At 34.9% G+C, this 18,909-nt stretch overlaps 1 protein-coding gene across 2 annotated transcripts in view; it reads right to left on the reverse strand.

Annotated features, from left to right (window-relative positions):
• Window positions 1-18,909, reverse strand: part of ctnnal1 (catenin (cadherin-associated protein), alpha-like 1) — a 73,708-nt gene that overhangs the window by 8,911 nt on the left and 45,888 nt on the right. Inside the window, exons 5-15 of one of the 2 annotated variants that reach the window (XM_048201428.1) lie at window positions 17,343-17,432; window positions 14,164-14,334; window positions 12,994-13,194; window positions 9,576-9,662; window positions 7,706-7,864; window positions 6,640-6,732; window positions 3,669-3,819; window positions 2,826-2,863; window positions 2,685-2,735; window positions 1,595-1,749; window positions 1,308-1,356 (exon numbers count right to left, since the gene is read on the reverse strand). In XM_048201428.1, coding sequence (XP_048057385.1) covers window positions 1,308-1,356; window positions 1,595-1,749; window positions 2,685-2,735; window positions 2,826-2,863; window positions 3,669-3,819; window positions 6,640-6,732; window positions 7,706-7,864; window positions 9,576-9,662; window positions 12,994-13,194; window positions 14,164-14,334; window positions 17,343-17,432 — 1,245 coding nt within the window. Of the gene's footprint in view, window positions 1-1,307; window positions 1,357-1,594; window positions 1,750-2,684; window positions 2,736-2,825; window positions 2,864-3,668; window positions 3,820-6,639; window positions 6,733-7,705; window positions 7,865-9,575; window positions 9,666-12,993; window positions 13,195-14,163; window positions 14,335-17,342; window positions 17,433-18,909 lie in introns of both variants that reach the window. The other variant, XM_048201427.1, reaches the window with a different exon arrangement.

Consider the following 18,909-nt stretch of genomic DNA (forward strand, 5'->3'; position numbering starts at 1 on the left):
GTATAGATGTACCCTACTACGTGTTAATGTATGGTTGCCAATTGTGATTATTTTTACATGACATCACAACAAACAAAGGTGAGTTAAGTTTGAGACTTTGTTACTTTAAATTATGAGTTTCCAAGTTGTAATTGTGAGTTTGACGTGATCTGTTTACTAATAGGAAACTCATAATTATGGCAATTGCAAAAGCGAATTCAGTGAAGTCAAAAAAGGCCATAAAAAGAGGGTACATAGATGTATTAAAGTGCCCATATTATGCTATTTTAAAGGTTCCAAATTTTGTTTTAAAGATCTCCTACAATAGATTTACATGCATCCAAGATCAAAAAACACTTGATATAATATACATTACAGCATCAGCTCTATTCTCACAGTGTGTGAAATGGTTCCAATTCAGTCTCTCTAAACCCCTCCTTTCCAAGAGCCTACTCTGTTGTGATTGGTCTACAGCTTACAGCACATGTCGGAAACCAAACGCCCATTTCCATATCTGATTTTTAATTACGGTGGCTTCCTCAGCACTTGTATACACAGCAATATGAACAGTAACAATGGCGTTGGTTGTACTGTATCAATTTGAGCCCGAGACGACCTCATCCTTTGGAAGTGCATGCAAAGAGAATTTGCTTTCGCAGCACAGAAAACAGCATCTTCACTACATGTAGACAACACGAACGAAACCCTTCCAGGCCTCAACTACAACTACAATGTTTGAGGGCGGGTCAAAGTAGATGTTCATGGGCAGCCAATGAAGACCATAGACTGTGCAGATTTGTTACAAACCTATGTAGGTTCATACAGGAAGTAAGACTGGAATTATTGACGACTTGTTTCAGGCAGTTCAGATTCAGTTCTTTATTTTAGGAGACAATAACTCTAATTATCGTGCACTTTGATCTTTGAAACTTTGCAGACCTTTTACATTCACAAACAGCTATATTACACTCTAAATGAAGAGTAACATCCTAAAAAGCATAATGGGGCACTTTAAGAGAACTTTGCAGTGCTGTTCTACTGTGACGTTGAGCAGGCAGGTTTGCTCTTTCAGATAAGAGGTTATTAAGAAGAAGGTGGTGTGTTTGGGTGGAGGCCAGCGTACTCTACTAGTAGAAAGACACACTGCCTATTCAGCATTTCCTCCCTATTCACAGCACACGACCTGCTCTGGATCACAGTATCTCACAGACAAATGACAGCTGGCCCTTCTAATAATATATTGATCCATCTTTTCCAGTGGACTCATTGCTCTTAATGACACCTCGAACAGATTCAATTAAAAAACCTATGAGAGAGAGCTACCGTACCTCAGCTTGGTGGAATAGATCCAAAGTTGTCTTTAGCAGGCCTTCTCCCCTTAATCACAGATGGCAAAACAGCAGAGAGTTAATGAAACATCCGTAAAGATCCATAAAAATGATTGTGCAGGTTGACAGAAAGTGCAGATTAACAACAACATGATTTTGTTTTTCTGAACAGACATTTTTCATAAAGCTTAAACTTTCCAGCACGCTGTACTCAATTTCCTGTGTAATATAGCACTACTCGAACCGATCTGATAATCTGGCTATGAAGTTTATGAAAAGGGAGTTACCTGGTGAAGAGATACATGGAATACGCCATGCTGGATATGATCTGACACAGTCGAACCATCTCATGGTCCTGCTCGTCCCAGCGCTCTACCTCTGAGTCCACATCTGAGGTGAGGAGACACAGTTCCAGCCCCAGCTTAGCAATGGTGGTTTGCTCCTGAATAGATCGACGTTAGAAGACTTTTCAGATCATGGCCACAGTGATACACAAGTGAATAGTGATCAATTACAAAACAGTTAATTAATAATATGTACAGTATGTTGCACACAAAGTGTAACCGAAAATAGACTGGGGGAAGAGATGAAAGAGGGTGCTGCAAAACAGCATTAGTGCTGTCATGTTTATGAAAACTAACTTATTATTGTTACTGTTAAACTAAAACTATTAAAAATTGTTTTCATTATTTGAAATGAAGCTGAAATAAAATATAAATATGAATATTAGATGAAAAGCTTAACCTTTCCGACTAGCGGTTATCTAGCAATTAACAAGTTAGCATTTACCAAATTAGCTAGTTAAAGCTAGCCAAGTTTCCACTACTAAAAATATTTAAGTTGAGATTACATGATAATTTTAAGTTAAATATACGAATTTGCTTACTCAAATATTTCAAGTTAAGTGCAATTAAAATGTTTGAGTATAAAATGAAATGCTGCCAGTTCTGCTTACTTAAACTTTGAATTTCTTAACTTAAAAAATTTGATGTAACATAACTCAAATAATTTGAGTTTTGCCAACTTTTTCAGGTTTACAGTGAATGATTTAAAGTTTTGACTTTTAAATTACATTTCTGTGACCAAATTAATAAATAAATTTGTATCACTTTTCCATTTTAGTTCTTTAAATCTTAATTAACTTCCATTGTAGCTTATGTTTTGTCAAGTCCAGGTCATTATAGACTATTATAGAAAATGGTTTTGTGGGTCGTGGATTGAAAATGCAAATATTGTAATCTACATAGGGAAATTGAATGGCAAACAGCTATATAATTTGCAGAACATAAATTAAACATAAGTTCAAGAATAGAGCATGACAGATAATTTTCAACCCAGTTAATTAACAGTCACACATTATATTAAGAGAAATTGTACCTCAGCATCAAGTTTGGCAGCCTTGACTGTCTTCAGGTTAGCAGAGTGTTTCTAGAGAATAGATGAATCAGTAAATATAATGAAGGACATGATATGGTAAGAGAAATTTGTAATAAAATCATAATTGCTTGTGAGACTCACCCCTGGTCTCGGAAGAGACAGATATGTTTTCTTATCACCTAAAATGAGATAGACATTTTATGTATTAAAACCAAAAATAACAGAACCCTATAAAACCTGGTTCAAATGTACGTCTAGCCAGAAAATGGCTGTATGTATTATGATGTGGATGAACAGATACAAAGGCATGATCCTGGGGGGTGATAGTTTGTTTTGGGAAATATCTTGGTTGGCACTGATGATGACTGGGAGTCTCTCATCTGGAACAAAACATCTCCCCAGGCACCGGGTTTCTGTCATGTTACTGATGCCTTCCTTCAAACTCTGACAAATACTGTTGCTACATAAAGCTTTTTATGCGCTGCCGTGAGAAAACCAGTTTCACTCGGAAGAGTCGACATCGCTCAAACACATCCTTGAGCGGTATGTCCAAATACAGATGAGCGAAAGGACTTTCACAGACCTGTAATCTCGGTGGGACCGCTGCAGTGCGCCCATAACCTTGCCTACAGAGATTTATCCAGCCTCTATTCAATTACCTCATGTGAGGGATGTGGATGCAGTGTAAATGTCAAAGCCACACATCTTTAGCGGCTGGAAAAGATAGCAATCTGGCCACGAGGAAAAAGACCTTTAAAAACTGTTATCGCTACCCTGCCCATAGGTATGAACAAATACATTTTGTGCACCTGAAAATAACTGCTACTCATGGAATCAAAGCACCCTTGGAAGCCAGATTACAATATTGTAGTATGTACTGTGGTAAAATGCAGATAACATAAAAGACATATATTGGGCTGGAAGAAGCCACAAGAAGGACCTGTTCTGAGTTTTTAGCGCTACTGAACAGCTTGATTGACGTACCTCTGCGGCCCTCAAACACATCATTGATCTCCTTCAGCAGGATGGCCATGTCGCACAGCTGAGACTCCCAGGCCTCGCAAAACACATCCAGGTTTTCTTTGGCTATCTTGCTTGTGGGGTGCAGAGCAAGTGTCTGTGCTGCAGAGATGATCTGAGAGGAGAAATTAAGAGGAAACAGTGCTTTTTTTTTTTTTTTTTGCACACTATTTTCAAGATCTTTTTCACCACTTTTAAATACATTCCCGTTCAAAATTTTGGGGTCAGTAAGATTTTTTAAAATAAATTATTTCCTTTATTCTGAAAGGACAGATTAAATTGATCGAAAGTAACAGAAAAGTCATCAATAATGTTACAAAAGATTTCTTTTTCAAATAAATGCTGTTCTTTTAAACTTCCTATTCAAAGAATCCTGAAAGAATGTATCATAAAAAAATGACTGTTTTCAACATTGATATGTACGGAAGAGGATTAGGGCCAAGCAATAATAAAAAAATAAAACCATCTCAAAATTTAAAGTTGTTAAATTTCGAGAAAATCTCGTTAAATTTCGAGAAAAAAGTTGCGATAAAATGTTGAGAATAAACTCGTTAAATTACAAGAAAAAACTCGTTAAATTTCGAGAAAAAAGTCGAGATAAAATGTTGAGAATAAAGTCATTAAATTACGAGAAAAAAGTCATTAAATTACGAGAACAAATTCGTTAAATTATGAGAAAAATGTCGTTAAATTTCGAGAAAAAAGTCGAGATAAAATGTTGAGAATAAAGTCATTAAATTATGAGAAAAAAGTCGTTAAATTACGAGAACAAATTCGTTAAATTATGAGAAAAATGTCGTTACATTTCGAGAAAAAACTCGTTAAATTTCGAGAAAAAAGTCGAGATAAAATGTTGAGAATAAACTCGTTAAATTACAAGAAAAAACTCGTTAAATTTCGAGAAAAAAGTCGAGATAAAATGTTGAGAATAAAGTCATTAAATTACGAGAAAAAAGTCATTAAATTACGAGAACAAATTCGTTAAATTATGAGAAAAATGTCGTTAAATTTCGAGAAAAAAGTCGAGATAAAATGTTGAGAATAAAGTCATTAAATTACGAGAAAAAAGTTGTTAAATTACGAGAACAAATTCGTTAAATTATGTGAAAAATGTCGTTAAATTTCGAGAAAAAACTTGTTAAATTTCGAGAAAAAAGTCGAGATAAAATGTTGAGAATAAACTCATTAAATTACAAGAAAAAACTCGTTAAATTTCGAGAAAAAACTTGTTAAATTTCGAGAAAAAGGCGAGATAAAATGTTGAGAATAAATTCGTTAAATTACAAGAAAAAACTTGTTAAATTTCGAGAAAAAAGTCAAGATAAAATGTTGAGAATAAAGTCATTAAATTACGAGAAAAAAGTCGTTAAATTACGAAAACAAATTCGTTAAATTATGAGAAAAATGTTGTTAAATTTCGAGAAAAAAGCCGAGATAAAATGTTGAGAATAAAGTCATTAAATTACGAGAAAAAAGTCGTTAAATTACGAGAACAAATTCGTTAAATTATGAGAAAAATGTTGTTAAATTTCGAGAAAAAAGCCGAGATAAAATGTTGAGAATAAAGTCATTAAATTATTACGAGAAAAAAGTCGTTAAATTACGAGAACAAATTTTTCTCATAATTTAACACGTTTTTTCTTGTAATTTAAATGACGATTTTTTTCTTGTATTTTAACGAGTTTATTTTCAACATTTTATCTCAACTTTTTTCTTGAAATTTAACTAGTTTTTTCTCGAAATTTAACAACTTTAATCTCGAGATGGTTTTATTTTTTTATTATTGCTTGGCCCTTATCCTCTTCCGTAGAAATGAAATGTTTCTTGAGCACCAAATAAGCATATCAGAATGCTTTTCTAAATCATGTGACACTGAAGACTAGACTCTATCACAGGAATAAATTACATTTTAAAATATATTAAAATGGAAAGCAGTTATTTTAAAATGCAATAATATTTCACAATATTACCGTTTTCACTGTATTTTGATCAAATAAATGCAGCCTTGGTGAGCAGAAGAGACTTCTTTCAAAAACATTTTACCAACCCCAGACTTTTGAACTTTAGAATAATTTTTGATGTGACTGCATAATTTGACTTCTGTGCAACATCAGAATATAAATATTCATCAGTTCCTCTCCAGTGTCCCACAGCATAAATGCAACATCTAACTCTGTCGGCAACTGCATAATTATGATTTACAGCTTACTGGGAGGACGTTTCGAAAAACACACACAGTGAAGCAGAGCTCGTCTCCACTGAGGCTGTGGATTCAGCTGGTAATTACCTGTGGCTTTTGGAATTACTGATAAAGCAACTCATTATCATGCACCCCTGAAGCTGCTGCGCTCCTGCTGTGCTCTTATTGGCTGCCTGATCTTTAGGCCTCATCATTATTGGCTGGTGAATGAGGTCGCCCTCTCTAAGAACACGCAATCAGATATGCTAATGAAGCATGCTGATGAAATGCACTGCAAATATACTCGGTTAAACATTACATTCTGCGTATTGGCCTAATCTAACCTTTTCCTTTTCATTTCATATGTTAATTAATGTTTATATTGAAAAGGGAAACAAATAAGGTTTGAACAGCAAAGATGATTTCGATGCATGCTTTAGTTTTTCCAGCTCTGTGCGCTGAAGATGCATTTTAATTGCAATTTCTTGTTATTTTATGCTTATGTGTCTAAGTGTGTTTGCCTCTGCTGTTTTTTTCTGAAATCAGAGCAGCAAAGTTAACAACAGAGCACAAAATATGTCAAATAAGCATTGTTGATTTTTGAAAAATAAGCACTAACTGAGGCAAATAACAATCTTTAGTTCTTTTATTAACAAAATCTATATTGTGTAAGTCTCTGAAAACCTTGCCAAATAACATATCAAGCTGAGATGCCAGATTCCGACTCTTATAGCGGACAACCTCTCTTTTGTTTACCTGCGGACCAATGACACGGAAAGTTTCCTCAGCATGAATGCAGGTGATCTCCAACGGCTCGGTCCCCGAAACGTGGCAGAGCAAACGACAAGTCTGAAATCAGAACAAATGGCACCACATTAAAGTTAAACCTATATTGAAACGTAAACAGTAGATTACGTCAGAAGTATTGAATCCACATATTATGGAGTATAGTAACTATGATAATACCAATAATAATATAGTTTATTTCAAATCCAAAATGCTTTTCTAATGTAAACATCCTTTATTGATATGAAAATACCCAAAACCTCATGAAAATCACATACAAAGCATATACTATAGTAATCGTGTGTTTATTAGCTTCATGTTTAATGCGTAGAAACATAGGTAACACTTTACAATAAGGTTCATTAGTTAACATTAGTGAACTACATTAGTTAACATGAACTAATAATGAACTGCACTTCTACAGCATTTATTAAACTTTGTTCATGTTAATTTCGACATTTACTAATACATTATTAAAATCTTGTTAACATTAGTTAATGCACTGTGAACTAACATGAACAAACAATGAACAACTGTATTTTCATTAACTAAGGTTAACAAAGATTAGTAAATACAGTAACAAATGTATTGCTCATGGTTAGTTCATGTTAGTTAATACATTCGCATAAATCGCAAAATCAGTGGATAATGAATAGAAATGATGATTCTGCCTAATAAATGTTAAACTAGCTTGTGTACGTACATCTCCAAGTTTCCAATACTTCTCCAAATATGCGCACGTTTAATCTTTCTAATGACGCAGTTTGTCCAGGTCTACTGCAGTTCGAGTATGTGCCCCGTCATAGCAACCACGGCTTCACCCACAAGCTCTTTCGTTTTGTACGCCCTCTTTTCAGGCAAAAAATGACACGTAAAGACATTCTGACATGAATTTTGTCGGTGTCTGACTGTTGGGGCAGTGTGAACATGACAGTTATTTTTCATAAAATTCTAAATCCAATGCCCAACTTGATTGTCTGTATTTGTTGGCATCTGTCTGTGGGCTGTGAATTGGCCTTAAAATAGTGCTGCTCACCTCCACCAGCTGCTCTTTGTGTTCGGTGAGTGTGCCGGCATAGTCAGCCACAGCCTCCAAGTTTCCATCCCCACCAGAGGCCTTCAGGGCCTGCAGCACCAGATGATCTGAATGCAGCTTCAGCAGTTCAGTGGCTCTCCCCACTGCTACCTTATGAAGCTAAACAAAGAGAAAAGTGCAATAATGTGGGCTGACCAGTGTTTCCTAAAGAATTTCCCCAAGTATTGGTATTAATTACATGCTAAACGAGAAAATGGCCCAAATGTCCCCACTTCATATGCACAAACTGTCTTGTGGACTTACAATGGCTGCCGTGTGTGCATGTGTGTTAAGTCCATGTTATTAGTAATTGATGGTTTTATTTATTATTTCTCTCTTTCCCAGATCAATCAACTAATTAGGTAGGGTCTTATTACGTACAGTACAGTCCAAAAGTTTGGAACCACTAAGATTTTTAATGTTTTTAAAAGAAGTTTCGTCTGCTCACCAAGGCTACATTTATTTAATTAAAAATACAGTAAAAACAGTAATATTGTGAAATATTATTACAATTTAAAATAACTGTTTTCTATTTGAATATATTTCACAAAGTAATTTATTCCTGTGATGGCAAAGCTGAATTTTCAGCATCATTACTCCAGTCTTCAGTGTCACATGATCCTTCAGAAATCATTCTAATATGCTGATCTGCTGCTCAAGAAACATTTAATGTGTACAATTGTACAAAATATTTGTGTACAATATTTTTTTTCAGGATTATTTGATGAATAGAAAGTTCAAAAGAACAGTGTTTATCTGAAATCTAATCTTTTGTAACATTATAAATGTCTTTACTGCCACTTTTGATTGATTTAATGCATCCTTGCTGAATAAAAGTATTCATTTCTTTAATTTCTTTTCAAAAAAATTAAAATTAAAATTCTTACTGGCCCCAAACTTTTGAACGGTAGTGTATAATGCTACAGAAGCTTTGTATTTCAGATAAATGCTGTTCTTTTGAACTTTCTATTCATCAAGGAATCCTGAAAAAAAAAGTACACAACTGTTTTCAACATTGAAAATAATCATAAATGTTTATTGAGCAGCAAATCAGCATATTAGAATGATTTCTGAAGGATCATGTGACACTGAAAATTCAGCTTTGCATCACAGGAATAAATTACTTTGTCAAATATATTTAAATAGTACACAGTTATTTTAAATTGTAATAATATTTCACAATATTACTGTTTTTTACTGTATTTTTAATTAAATAAATGTAGCCTTGGTGAGCAGACGAAACTTTTTTTAAAAACATTAAAAATCTTAGTGGTTCCAAACTTTTGGACTGTACTGTAAGTCCTATATACAGGTTATAAGACCCTACACATAGTACTTTTCACTATCACATAAACTGTGAACATTTCCAGACTGTGGAACCTCTTTGAACTGTTTGCATCTGTACTATCTTTTTTTGTTTTGTTATAATGTTTTGTCTGTTTAGCATTCTTTTATGTTTCATAAAGCAGTTTTCATTTAGAGTCATCTTCAAATCTGTCAATCATCATAATGGATTCAGTAAATGATTCATTACAAACTGATAACTCAGTATTTTGAGCCATTCATTAAAAGAATTGGCTCATAAGAGTCATTTGTTCATGAATCGGACTACAGTGGCCCGATTTGTTTTTGTATGTTTAGGCGATGCAATAGAAAGATATGTTGTCTTTCATTCATTCTTAACTCATGACATTCAATTCAAATGTAAATTTAAAACATTCAGCAGAGGCGCTATAGGAAACTGCAATGGATGCCTATGAAGAGAGATTGTTTTAGATGCTTTGGCTCATGGGATTCAATCCCTGCGCAGAGCTTGTCGCGAGAATCTCACCTCTCGCCTGAGATCACTGACGCTCTGACAGGTCTTCAAAATAGAGAGCTCCATCTCGTCCGTGGCCTCTTTGGCTTTAAGCAATTGCTGCTGGAAGGGAAGAGAAAGAGAAACAAAGATAGAAAGGGAACTTAACACACTGCAAACAGAATGATTTTCAACCGACCGAACATGCACCAGCCATGTTGAAGAGCCTGTCAAATTTCAACACAAGTGTCAGTGTGGCTCAAGCAACCTGAAAGACGGACTTTGTAAGACATGACAGTCTCTATCTGCGGTTTTCTCTTCCGAGGACAGGCAGACAGGTGGGTGGGATTGCTTTCAGATGGGATTACGGTGGGGTGTCAACACAAACACAGCACACAAGTCGTGTGAATGTTTGAAGCGCTCTCATCTTCTGTGCTTTACTCTGAGACATCACACTGGGACTGCTACAGTCATTGCACTTCAATGAACAAACACCTAATGTTTCTGTCACTGAAATATTGGACAGGTAAAGTGGGGAACAACCCTAATATTACCATGTAAAAACAACACTGTCTCTAAATAAGTTTTGGCTGATGACAGTGAAGTAAACACAGGACGGGTTAGGTAGACAGAAAGAGGAAATAAATTGCAGTGCTTAAGCGATGAAAACTCATGCCCATGGTTTGTTTATTGACAGGTGCACTCAAAAATGTCAAGAGTTTGTTTAAATGGACAGTTCCAAATTTGATTGGCTTGTTTTATGCAACTTCTTCAAGTTTTCAAGATTGGCGTCAGAGTTTTGTCTGTGAACTAGTGAACCAGTCATCTATAAGCAGAAGTATATATTACACTGTGTTCTGAATAGTTTGTGGGGAAAAAAACAGTATATTTTACATTTGGGAAAACAGGAATTATGATCAGTGTCTATAATTTTAAAAGACTCTCAAATTTCCTCACTAATCTATTATTTTGATACAACCTATTTGAGACAAACCCTCCCCCTAAATAGCAAGTACAACAAAACAAATTGTCACTTTAGATGTTGGTCAGACAGTCTCTTCCTGTCTAAGTGGGCGATTCCTGGCCAGAATCAGATGCAATGAAGACCACATATTTTGCCTCAAGTGAAACACCTGAGACTACTAGGAAACAGTTTCATTGGAAACAGATATCACATCCTCAAAAACGACACGAGAAAATAAGCATATTAATAAATATAAAAAAAAGGGTAACACTTTAGATTAGGGAAAACATATTAACTGTTAACTAGCTGCTTATCAGCATGCATATTAGTTTATTAGTACTTATAAAGCACATATTAATGCCTATTCTGCATGACCATATTCTAGATCCATTACCCTACCCCATACCTAAACATACCCACTACAACAACTACCTTACTTACTATCAATCAGCAGTAATTAGGAGTTTATTGAGGGAAAACTTCTAGTTAATAGAGAATATGTGTTCCCTAATCTAAAGTGTTACCAAAAATATTAGATCAAAGTGTGTAAATTACTCACTTATATCTGCATTGTCTACCAGTTCTCTAGACATTGCATTGGCCTTTGAAAATTCAGATGATTGTTCACGTGTCTGAGACATTTTCAAGGTTCCCAAAAATTTTGAACCAATACATTACCATGACTTTTTCAGTCAGTTGTGATTACTGAATTTTTTTAAAAAAATCATTCAAATTCAGATCAATTCCCTTTTGTATAAGTGTGAACAGGTTCAACAAATCAGCTAAAAAGAAACAACTTAAAGGGATAGTTGACCCAAAATTTAAAATTCTCTCAGCATTTACCCTATATGGCTTATAGTATATGGCTTACTTTCTTCAGATAAACAGAAACAATTTTTTTTTAGGAAAGCAATCAATCTCAGTGAGTCCATATAATACAAATTAATAGGTGCTAAGATAACTTTTTTTAATTATGAATCATTGCTTTAGGTCTACTGTCACATGGGTGTTCATGAGAGGGATATTGTGACATGTAACAAGTCCGTTGTGAAGCACACCTAACGTTTCGCTTCAGAAGACATTGATTCATCCACTGGGGTCGTATGGATTACAGTCCCGATCACTGTGTGTGGTTTTTCAAGCGTCAACCCCATGGGACCCATTCAATAGCATTATATGAACTCAGAGATGGATTATTTGCCTAAAAATCTTTGTTTGTGTTTATCTGAAGAAAGAAAGTCATATACATTAGGGAGGGCATAAAGGTGAGTACATGATGAGAGAATTTTAATTTTGTGGTGAACCATCTCTTTAAAATGCTCAAAAATGTGATTGCAAATCAGACTGCGGCTTATAAGCAAGTTTTACTACAATACATCCCCAAAAGCAATTTCTAGCCTACAAAACAGTTTTGAGCATAGAAATTCCAGGTCATTTCCTTAACTTTAATGATTTTCTTTTTATTTCCATGACTTTCTAGGCCTGAAAAAGAATAATTTTAAAATCTCTAATATCCAGGTTTTCTATGACTTCGGAAATCCTGCATTTCACACATTTTGGGCTACTATTCAACATTTCACATTCGCCATGTGTTCTGATGAGATCATGTTATTAGTAATGCCGAGGTTAGAGCTTTGATTCCCAAGGAAGTCGCTTTACACAAATGCATAAGAATTACGAAAAGTTAAAATTTCAACTTTCCATTTTGAAAAAGTATGAAGATGTTCACACTTTCCTGTTTAAAAGTGAAATTGAAAATAAAAAAATGACTCAATCTTTTTCCTTGAACAGAGTTTTTCATTTCTCAAGCCATTCAATGTATATCAATGAATACCATGTCAGTGAATATCAACCTTCAAATTAATCCTGCTATTAAACCATTACAGTGTGCATGCTATTCTGTACTTTTACTTTCTTTTCAACCCTCTATAGTTTAAAGACATCAGGAGATTTAGAGTCAACTCTTCCTATGCACCAAGTCCACACATACAAAAGCAAACACGTAATTACACACAGAACTTAAAATCATGCAAGTATCAATAAAACTTGTCTATGTGCTGCACAATGAATGAGAGCATGGCACAATGCAAGCAAATGAATAGCTTATTCAAGAAACCAAAGGGAACCAAAGGCAGGAAGCAGGAATGAATGAAAACCTATAGATCTGCCCTGCAGGGCTTATTTTTCCCAGTGTATGAGGCACAGTGAGGGTGTGAGGTTCAGGGACAGTTACTCCACAGGAGAGGAGACATGCAGAACATCCTTCACACACTGCACAACAAAGACGTGAAGGACATATATATAAGCAGAGAGAAAATTTTGCGTTAATATATGAATGTGAGAGCAAGTTTAGTACACAGAAATATTGTACAGCTACACAGGGATGCAGTTTGTGAAGTTTTCCCCATGCTGCCACCATCAAGTGAGACTCGAGTCATGCAGCGAATGACTAGTCGGTGAAATCCCTAATGTGTGTATGCGTCTTACCGCGTGTCTCCATGTGTTGATGAGCTGTTTGGTCTCCTGACGTGTGATCTGGCAGAGTTGTATGATTGTCTCTCTCTGCTCGTGGCTGGTGTAGGCAGAGTCTGTAAAGTCTTCGGTTTTCTCTACAAGAGCTTCCAGCTGAGCCGCCACTGCCTCACAGGACACACAGAACAGAGAGTCTCTCAAACCCTCCACTTTAACCTGAAACACATACATACACCTGGTGAGATATTGAGATTGGTGGTGGTGCATGACATATCAGTTACTGTTCATTGTCTGCATTTTTATTTTATGTTAGATAATTAGTTGTTTCATCCCACCCATAACAATAAAGCAATTACCAAAATCATTAAAAAAATTCTTGTGCTTGTTCAGAGCACATTTAGTAGGAGGCTGATTCCTCCTTGATGTAGAAAAGAAATGTTACTTCAGGTTCTTTAAACACTCAGCAATTTGGATGTACAACCACACACTGAACTGAAATATGCATATGTTTTTTCTTAATTTTTTTATATTTAAACATACTAGGATTTAAGATATTTAGATATTTTTATTTTGTTTTTATTTTATTGGTTTGTGTGCGTATCTGTGTTTTTGATGCTGTAACACCTTAATTTCCCTTCAGGGATTAATAAAATAGAATCATATTGTAATATTGTGAAATATTACAACTTAAAATAAATATTTTCCATTGTAATATATTTAAAAATGTAATTTATTCATGTTATGGCAAAGCTGAATTTTTAGCATCATTACTCCAGTGTCACATGATCCTTCAGAAATCATTCTAACATGCTGATTTTGGTGCTCAAGATTTCTTATTATCAATGTTGAAAACAGTTGTGCTGCTTAATATTTTTGTGTAAACTGATACATGTTTTATTTCAGGATTCCTTGATGAATATAAAAATCAAAAGAACAGTATTTATTAGTAATATAAATCTTTTATAACATTATAAATGTCATCTTTCTATTCTGACTCTTTCTGTTTGTTCTTGCTGAATAAAAGTATTAATTTCTTTCCAAAAAAATATATATATACATATTTTTGAACAGTACTATATGTGTGTATTGTTTGACTGGTTGGACGAGCAATACTTTTAAAGGAAGTCTTTAAGAGAAACTTCATCCATTGACATTCATCTAAGAGCCTTTGGCCTACACCTGCACCTTAAAGTCTTTAATCCCAGCGTAGATGCTGACAGGAAGTACTTTGGCCTCCCCACCGCTCCTCGTGTCAGTCACAATCTCAATGACTTGCTCCAGGGCCAGACGCATACGCTGGAAGACTGCTTCTTTGTTGATCCGTGCCGACTCGCAGTCTGGATGTCTCAGACAAGTCTGAGAGGCACAGAGGGACAAAAATTGTCTTCAATATACAGAGGGACAACAAAAGTGCAAGTCCCAAATTTGACATGTGAACAGAATGTTATGGCACTTCACTTCATTTTTCAGAATAAGAAAAGAAATAAATTCTATCTAAGTACAAACAAGCTCAATAAGGGACAAATGAAAAAGTACTGTGGTATTATCAAGGTATCTTAAGGTAATACCATGGTACTTTGATAAACAATAGACAACCATGGTGCTATGTGATTACCATATTCATACACCATGGTAATCCAAGGGAGGTCAAGGTACGTCTAAAAACTATGATATTACCAAGGTGAAAACCATGGTACAATAGCATAATAAAACCATAGTAACCATTCTTCATAAGCGATTAACCAACAAAATGTTTTGACCTTGGAGTATTTATGTGATTCATACAGTGCTTCAATAGTCCCTGTTTCTTTGCAAAACATAGCAAACATTTGAGTTGGTTGCACAAAACAAGGTCTTATTTCCTGACAGGATCAACACTTCACATAATAACTATTTTAACTTCTTTCTCTTACTAAATCTAAATACAAAAGACCTAATATATTTGAAAACAGAGCCACTGCTTGGTCTTTCACCTCTACATGAATTTACTTAAATATTCGACTACAAGTCAGGTGAACATTCATAATGGCTCTCATTCAATAATTATTGCATACAAATTTGCTTACTCTCATGCAAAATGTAAAATTTTATATAAACATTCTCTATATATACATTTTTTCATTATTTTATAATATAATATATACTACATTTCAAATGTTCAGGGTAAGTATGATTTCTTTAATGCTTTTTGAAAGAAGTATCTTATTCTCAATAAGTCAACATTTATTTGATCAAAAAAAAAACAGTAAAAGTGAAATATTATTACATATATAATATGCTGGTTTGGTTCTCAAGAAACATTTATTAATTCATGTTATTAATAAACATTATTATCAATGTTGAAAACAGTTGTGCTGACTAATATATATATTTTTAGGATTCTTTGATGAATAAAAAGTTCAAAAGAACAGCATTTATTTGAAACAGAAAACTTTTGTAACATTATGCATCAAGTTTATGCATCAAATGCATCTAAGCAGAATAAAAATAATACATTTCTTTAAAAACTAATATCCTACTAAACCCAAACTTTTGAACGGTACTATCTATGTATAAATATATTCATATTCAAATTTATATGCTGATTTAAGCTGTTTCTAAATTTGAATCTATAGTACAAACTTTTTTGATGTACAAACCCGATTCCAAAAAAGTTGGGACAGTGAACAAATTGTTAATAAAAAAGGAATGCAATAATTTACAAATCTCATAAACTTGTATTTTATTCACAATAGAATATAGATAACATATCAAATGTTGAAAGTGAGACATTTTGAAATGTCATGCCAAATATTGGCTCATTTTGGATTTCATGAGAGCTACACATTCCAAAAACTTTGGGACAGGTAGCAATAAGAGGCCGGAAAAGTTCAATGTACATATAAGGAACAGCTGGAGGACCAATTTGCAACTTATTAGGTCAATTGGCAACATGATTGGGTATAAAAAGAGCCTCTCAGAGTGGCAGTGTCTCTCAGAAGTCAAGATGGGCAGAGGATCACCAATTCCCCCAATGCTGCGGCGAAAAATAGTGGAGCAATATAAGAAAGGAGTTTCTCAGAGAAAAATTGCAAAGAGTTTGAAGTTATCATCATCTACAGTGCATAATATCATCCAAAGATTCAGAGAATCTGGAACAATCTCTGTGTGTAAGGGTCAAGGCCAGAAAACCATACTGGATGCCCGTGATCTTCGGGCCCTTAGATGGCACTGCATCACATACAGGAATGCTACTGTAATGGAAATCACAACATGAGCTCAGGGATACTTCCAGAAAACATTGTCGGTGAACACAATCCACCGTGCCATTCGCCGTTGCCGGCTAAAACTCTATAGGTCAAAAAAGAAGCCATATCTAAACATGATCCAGAAGCGCAGGCGTTTTCTCTGGGCAAAGGTTCATTTAAAATGGACTGTGGTAAAGTGGAAAACAGTTCTGTGGTCAGACGACTCAAAATTTGAAGTTCTTTTTGGAAAACTGGGACGCCATGTCATCCGGACTAAAGAGGACAAGGACAACCCAAGTTGTTATCAGCGCTCAGTTCAGAAGCCTGCCTCTCTGATGGTATGGGGTTGCATGAGTGTGTGTGGCATGGGCAGCTTACACATCTGGAAAGGCACCATCAATGCTGAAAGGTATATCCAAGTTCTAGAACAACATATGCTCCCATCCAGACGTCGTCTCTTGCACAGAAGACCTTGCATTTTCCAACATGACAATGCCAGACCACATACTGCATCAATTACAACATCATGGCTGTGTAGAAGGAGGATCCGAGTACTGAAATGGCCAGCCTGCAGTCCAGATCTTTCACCCATAGAAAACATTTGGCACACCATAAAGAGGAAGATGCGACAAAGAAGACCTAAGACAGTTGAGCAACTAGAAGCCTGTATTAGACAAGAATGGGACAACATTCCTATTCCTAAACTTGAGCAACTTGTCTCCTCAGTCCCCAGACGTTTGCAGACTGTTATAAAAAGAAGAGAGGATGCCACACAGTGGTAAACATGGCCTTGTCCCAACTTTTTTGAGATGTGTTGATGCCATGCAATTTAAAATCAACTTATTTTTCCCTTAAAATAATACATTTTCTCAGTTTAAACATTTGATATGTCATCTATGTTGTATTCTGAATAAAATATTGAAATTTGAAACTTCCCCATTATTGCATTCTGTTTTTATTCACAATTTGTACAGTGTCCCAACTTTTTTGGAATCGGGTTTGTACCATGATTTCCGCATGAAAGCATTTGAACACAGGTTTTATGCACAAATGTGTGTGGACGCGTGATTAATGCATAAGAACTGTTGATCTTAACATATTTTAGACAGCAGATGGTACTATCTTCCACAATCCTACCTTAGAGGCTGTGAGGAGCATCATGGTGCATTTCTCCAGCACAGCACGTGCGGCGGCCATCCGAGCTCTTTTCTTTTCATCCTTCAGATCCTGGGGACAACAAGAATCCACAAGACAAATATGAGAAAACACGCAATGCCTCGAGTGCTTTCGAGCATTCCGAAATCTCAGCTTAGGTTTAACCTCAGATGACTTTATAGGGAGAATAAATCATTTGCTTGAAACAAACAAGGCTGGAATTAAACTATTACCAATTTAGTTTCGTTATAAACTCATTTCATTGACTAATATTTTTTTCTACAAATCAAGAGCACTTGACTTGAATCTTAACCATCTGGTGCAGGCTGTCAGGAGATCCACAGAACTCTCTGAATTCATTCTAAGTGTTCATTTTCCAAGGTCTTGCTGGGAATGAAGGGTAAATTTGGTCCTTGGAAGAGATAGCACTGACATAATGCACAGAGAGCTGGAATATAACTCAATAGATCTGCGCTCACTCAATGCGGCGTAAGGCATTAGGGAATTGTGACTGACAGACTGGGTGTGTGCATGACGGAGAGAATGAGAGGAACCTGATCTCTCTCACCCTGGCTGGGCTCACAAAAGGAGAAGTGATTATCTGTTATTATGTTCTTCTGAATAAAACTGAAAAGATGGAGGCCGCAGATCGGCAGGAAAGCTCTGCAGAGATAGGAACGTGATGTGTTTGTGAAACATTATCAAACACATACAGTGATTCCTGTTTGAAATGAGACAGCCTTTCCTATCAGTTCTTGGTGCCATTTGTATTCATACTGCTACTTTCCTAATCATGATGGGACCTCGTAGGAGGCCTCAGGAGGTGAAACGGCCATGCACTGCTGGAAAGATCATATAAAAACCAGTTTCTGATGGTGGCTGGTTATATATGGTTTCATGCGGTAATAGAGCAATTGTCAAGACAGGACTTATATTGGGCCAGTTTGATACTGACAGCAGTATTCGCACACTTTTGGACTCATAGATAGTGTTTTTTTTTGTTTTGTTTTGTTTTGTTTTATGCCGAGGACGAATATATATTGTTCATGAACTTCATGTATAAAGACTCATTTATACTGTGTGAGAAAAACAGTAAGAGTAATATTATAAAAACAAAATTAAATAAATGGCTTTTAAATTGTCATTTCAATATTTACTAAAAAAAAATCTTATCTGAAAAATGTTTTTGTTTTAAATTGGCAGTTTATTCTCTTTCTATTGACTATTATAGTCCTGTGATGTATAAATATAAATAAATATTTTTAATTATTTTAATTTTAATTTATTTCTAATGACTTGTATAAATGTAAAGTATACAAGTATAAAACTTTAAAAATTTACTTAGTAATGAAGAAGAAATAAACACTTCTAAATTCCATAAAACTAAATGTTTTACTTTTTACTTTTACTTTTTTTTACTTTAAAAAAAATGACTGTCCATTTAATGTAATTAAAAATGAATTTTTATTCAATTAATCTCATGACTTTCAGTCTACAGAAAGCAAACAGTAGTAAATAAATTCAGTAAATATAAGCTTTTTTGTTTACT

The sequence above is a fragment of the Megalobrama amblycephala genome, linkage group LG9 (assembly GCF_018812025.1).
Source record: "Megalobrama amblycephala isolate DHTTF-2021 linkage group LG9, ASM1881202v1, whole genome shotgun sequence".
Lineage (NCBI taxonomy): Eukaryota > Metazoa > Chordata > Actinopteri > Cypriniformes > Xenocyprididae > Megalobrama > Megalobrama amblycephala.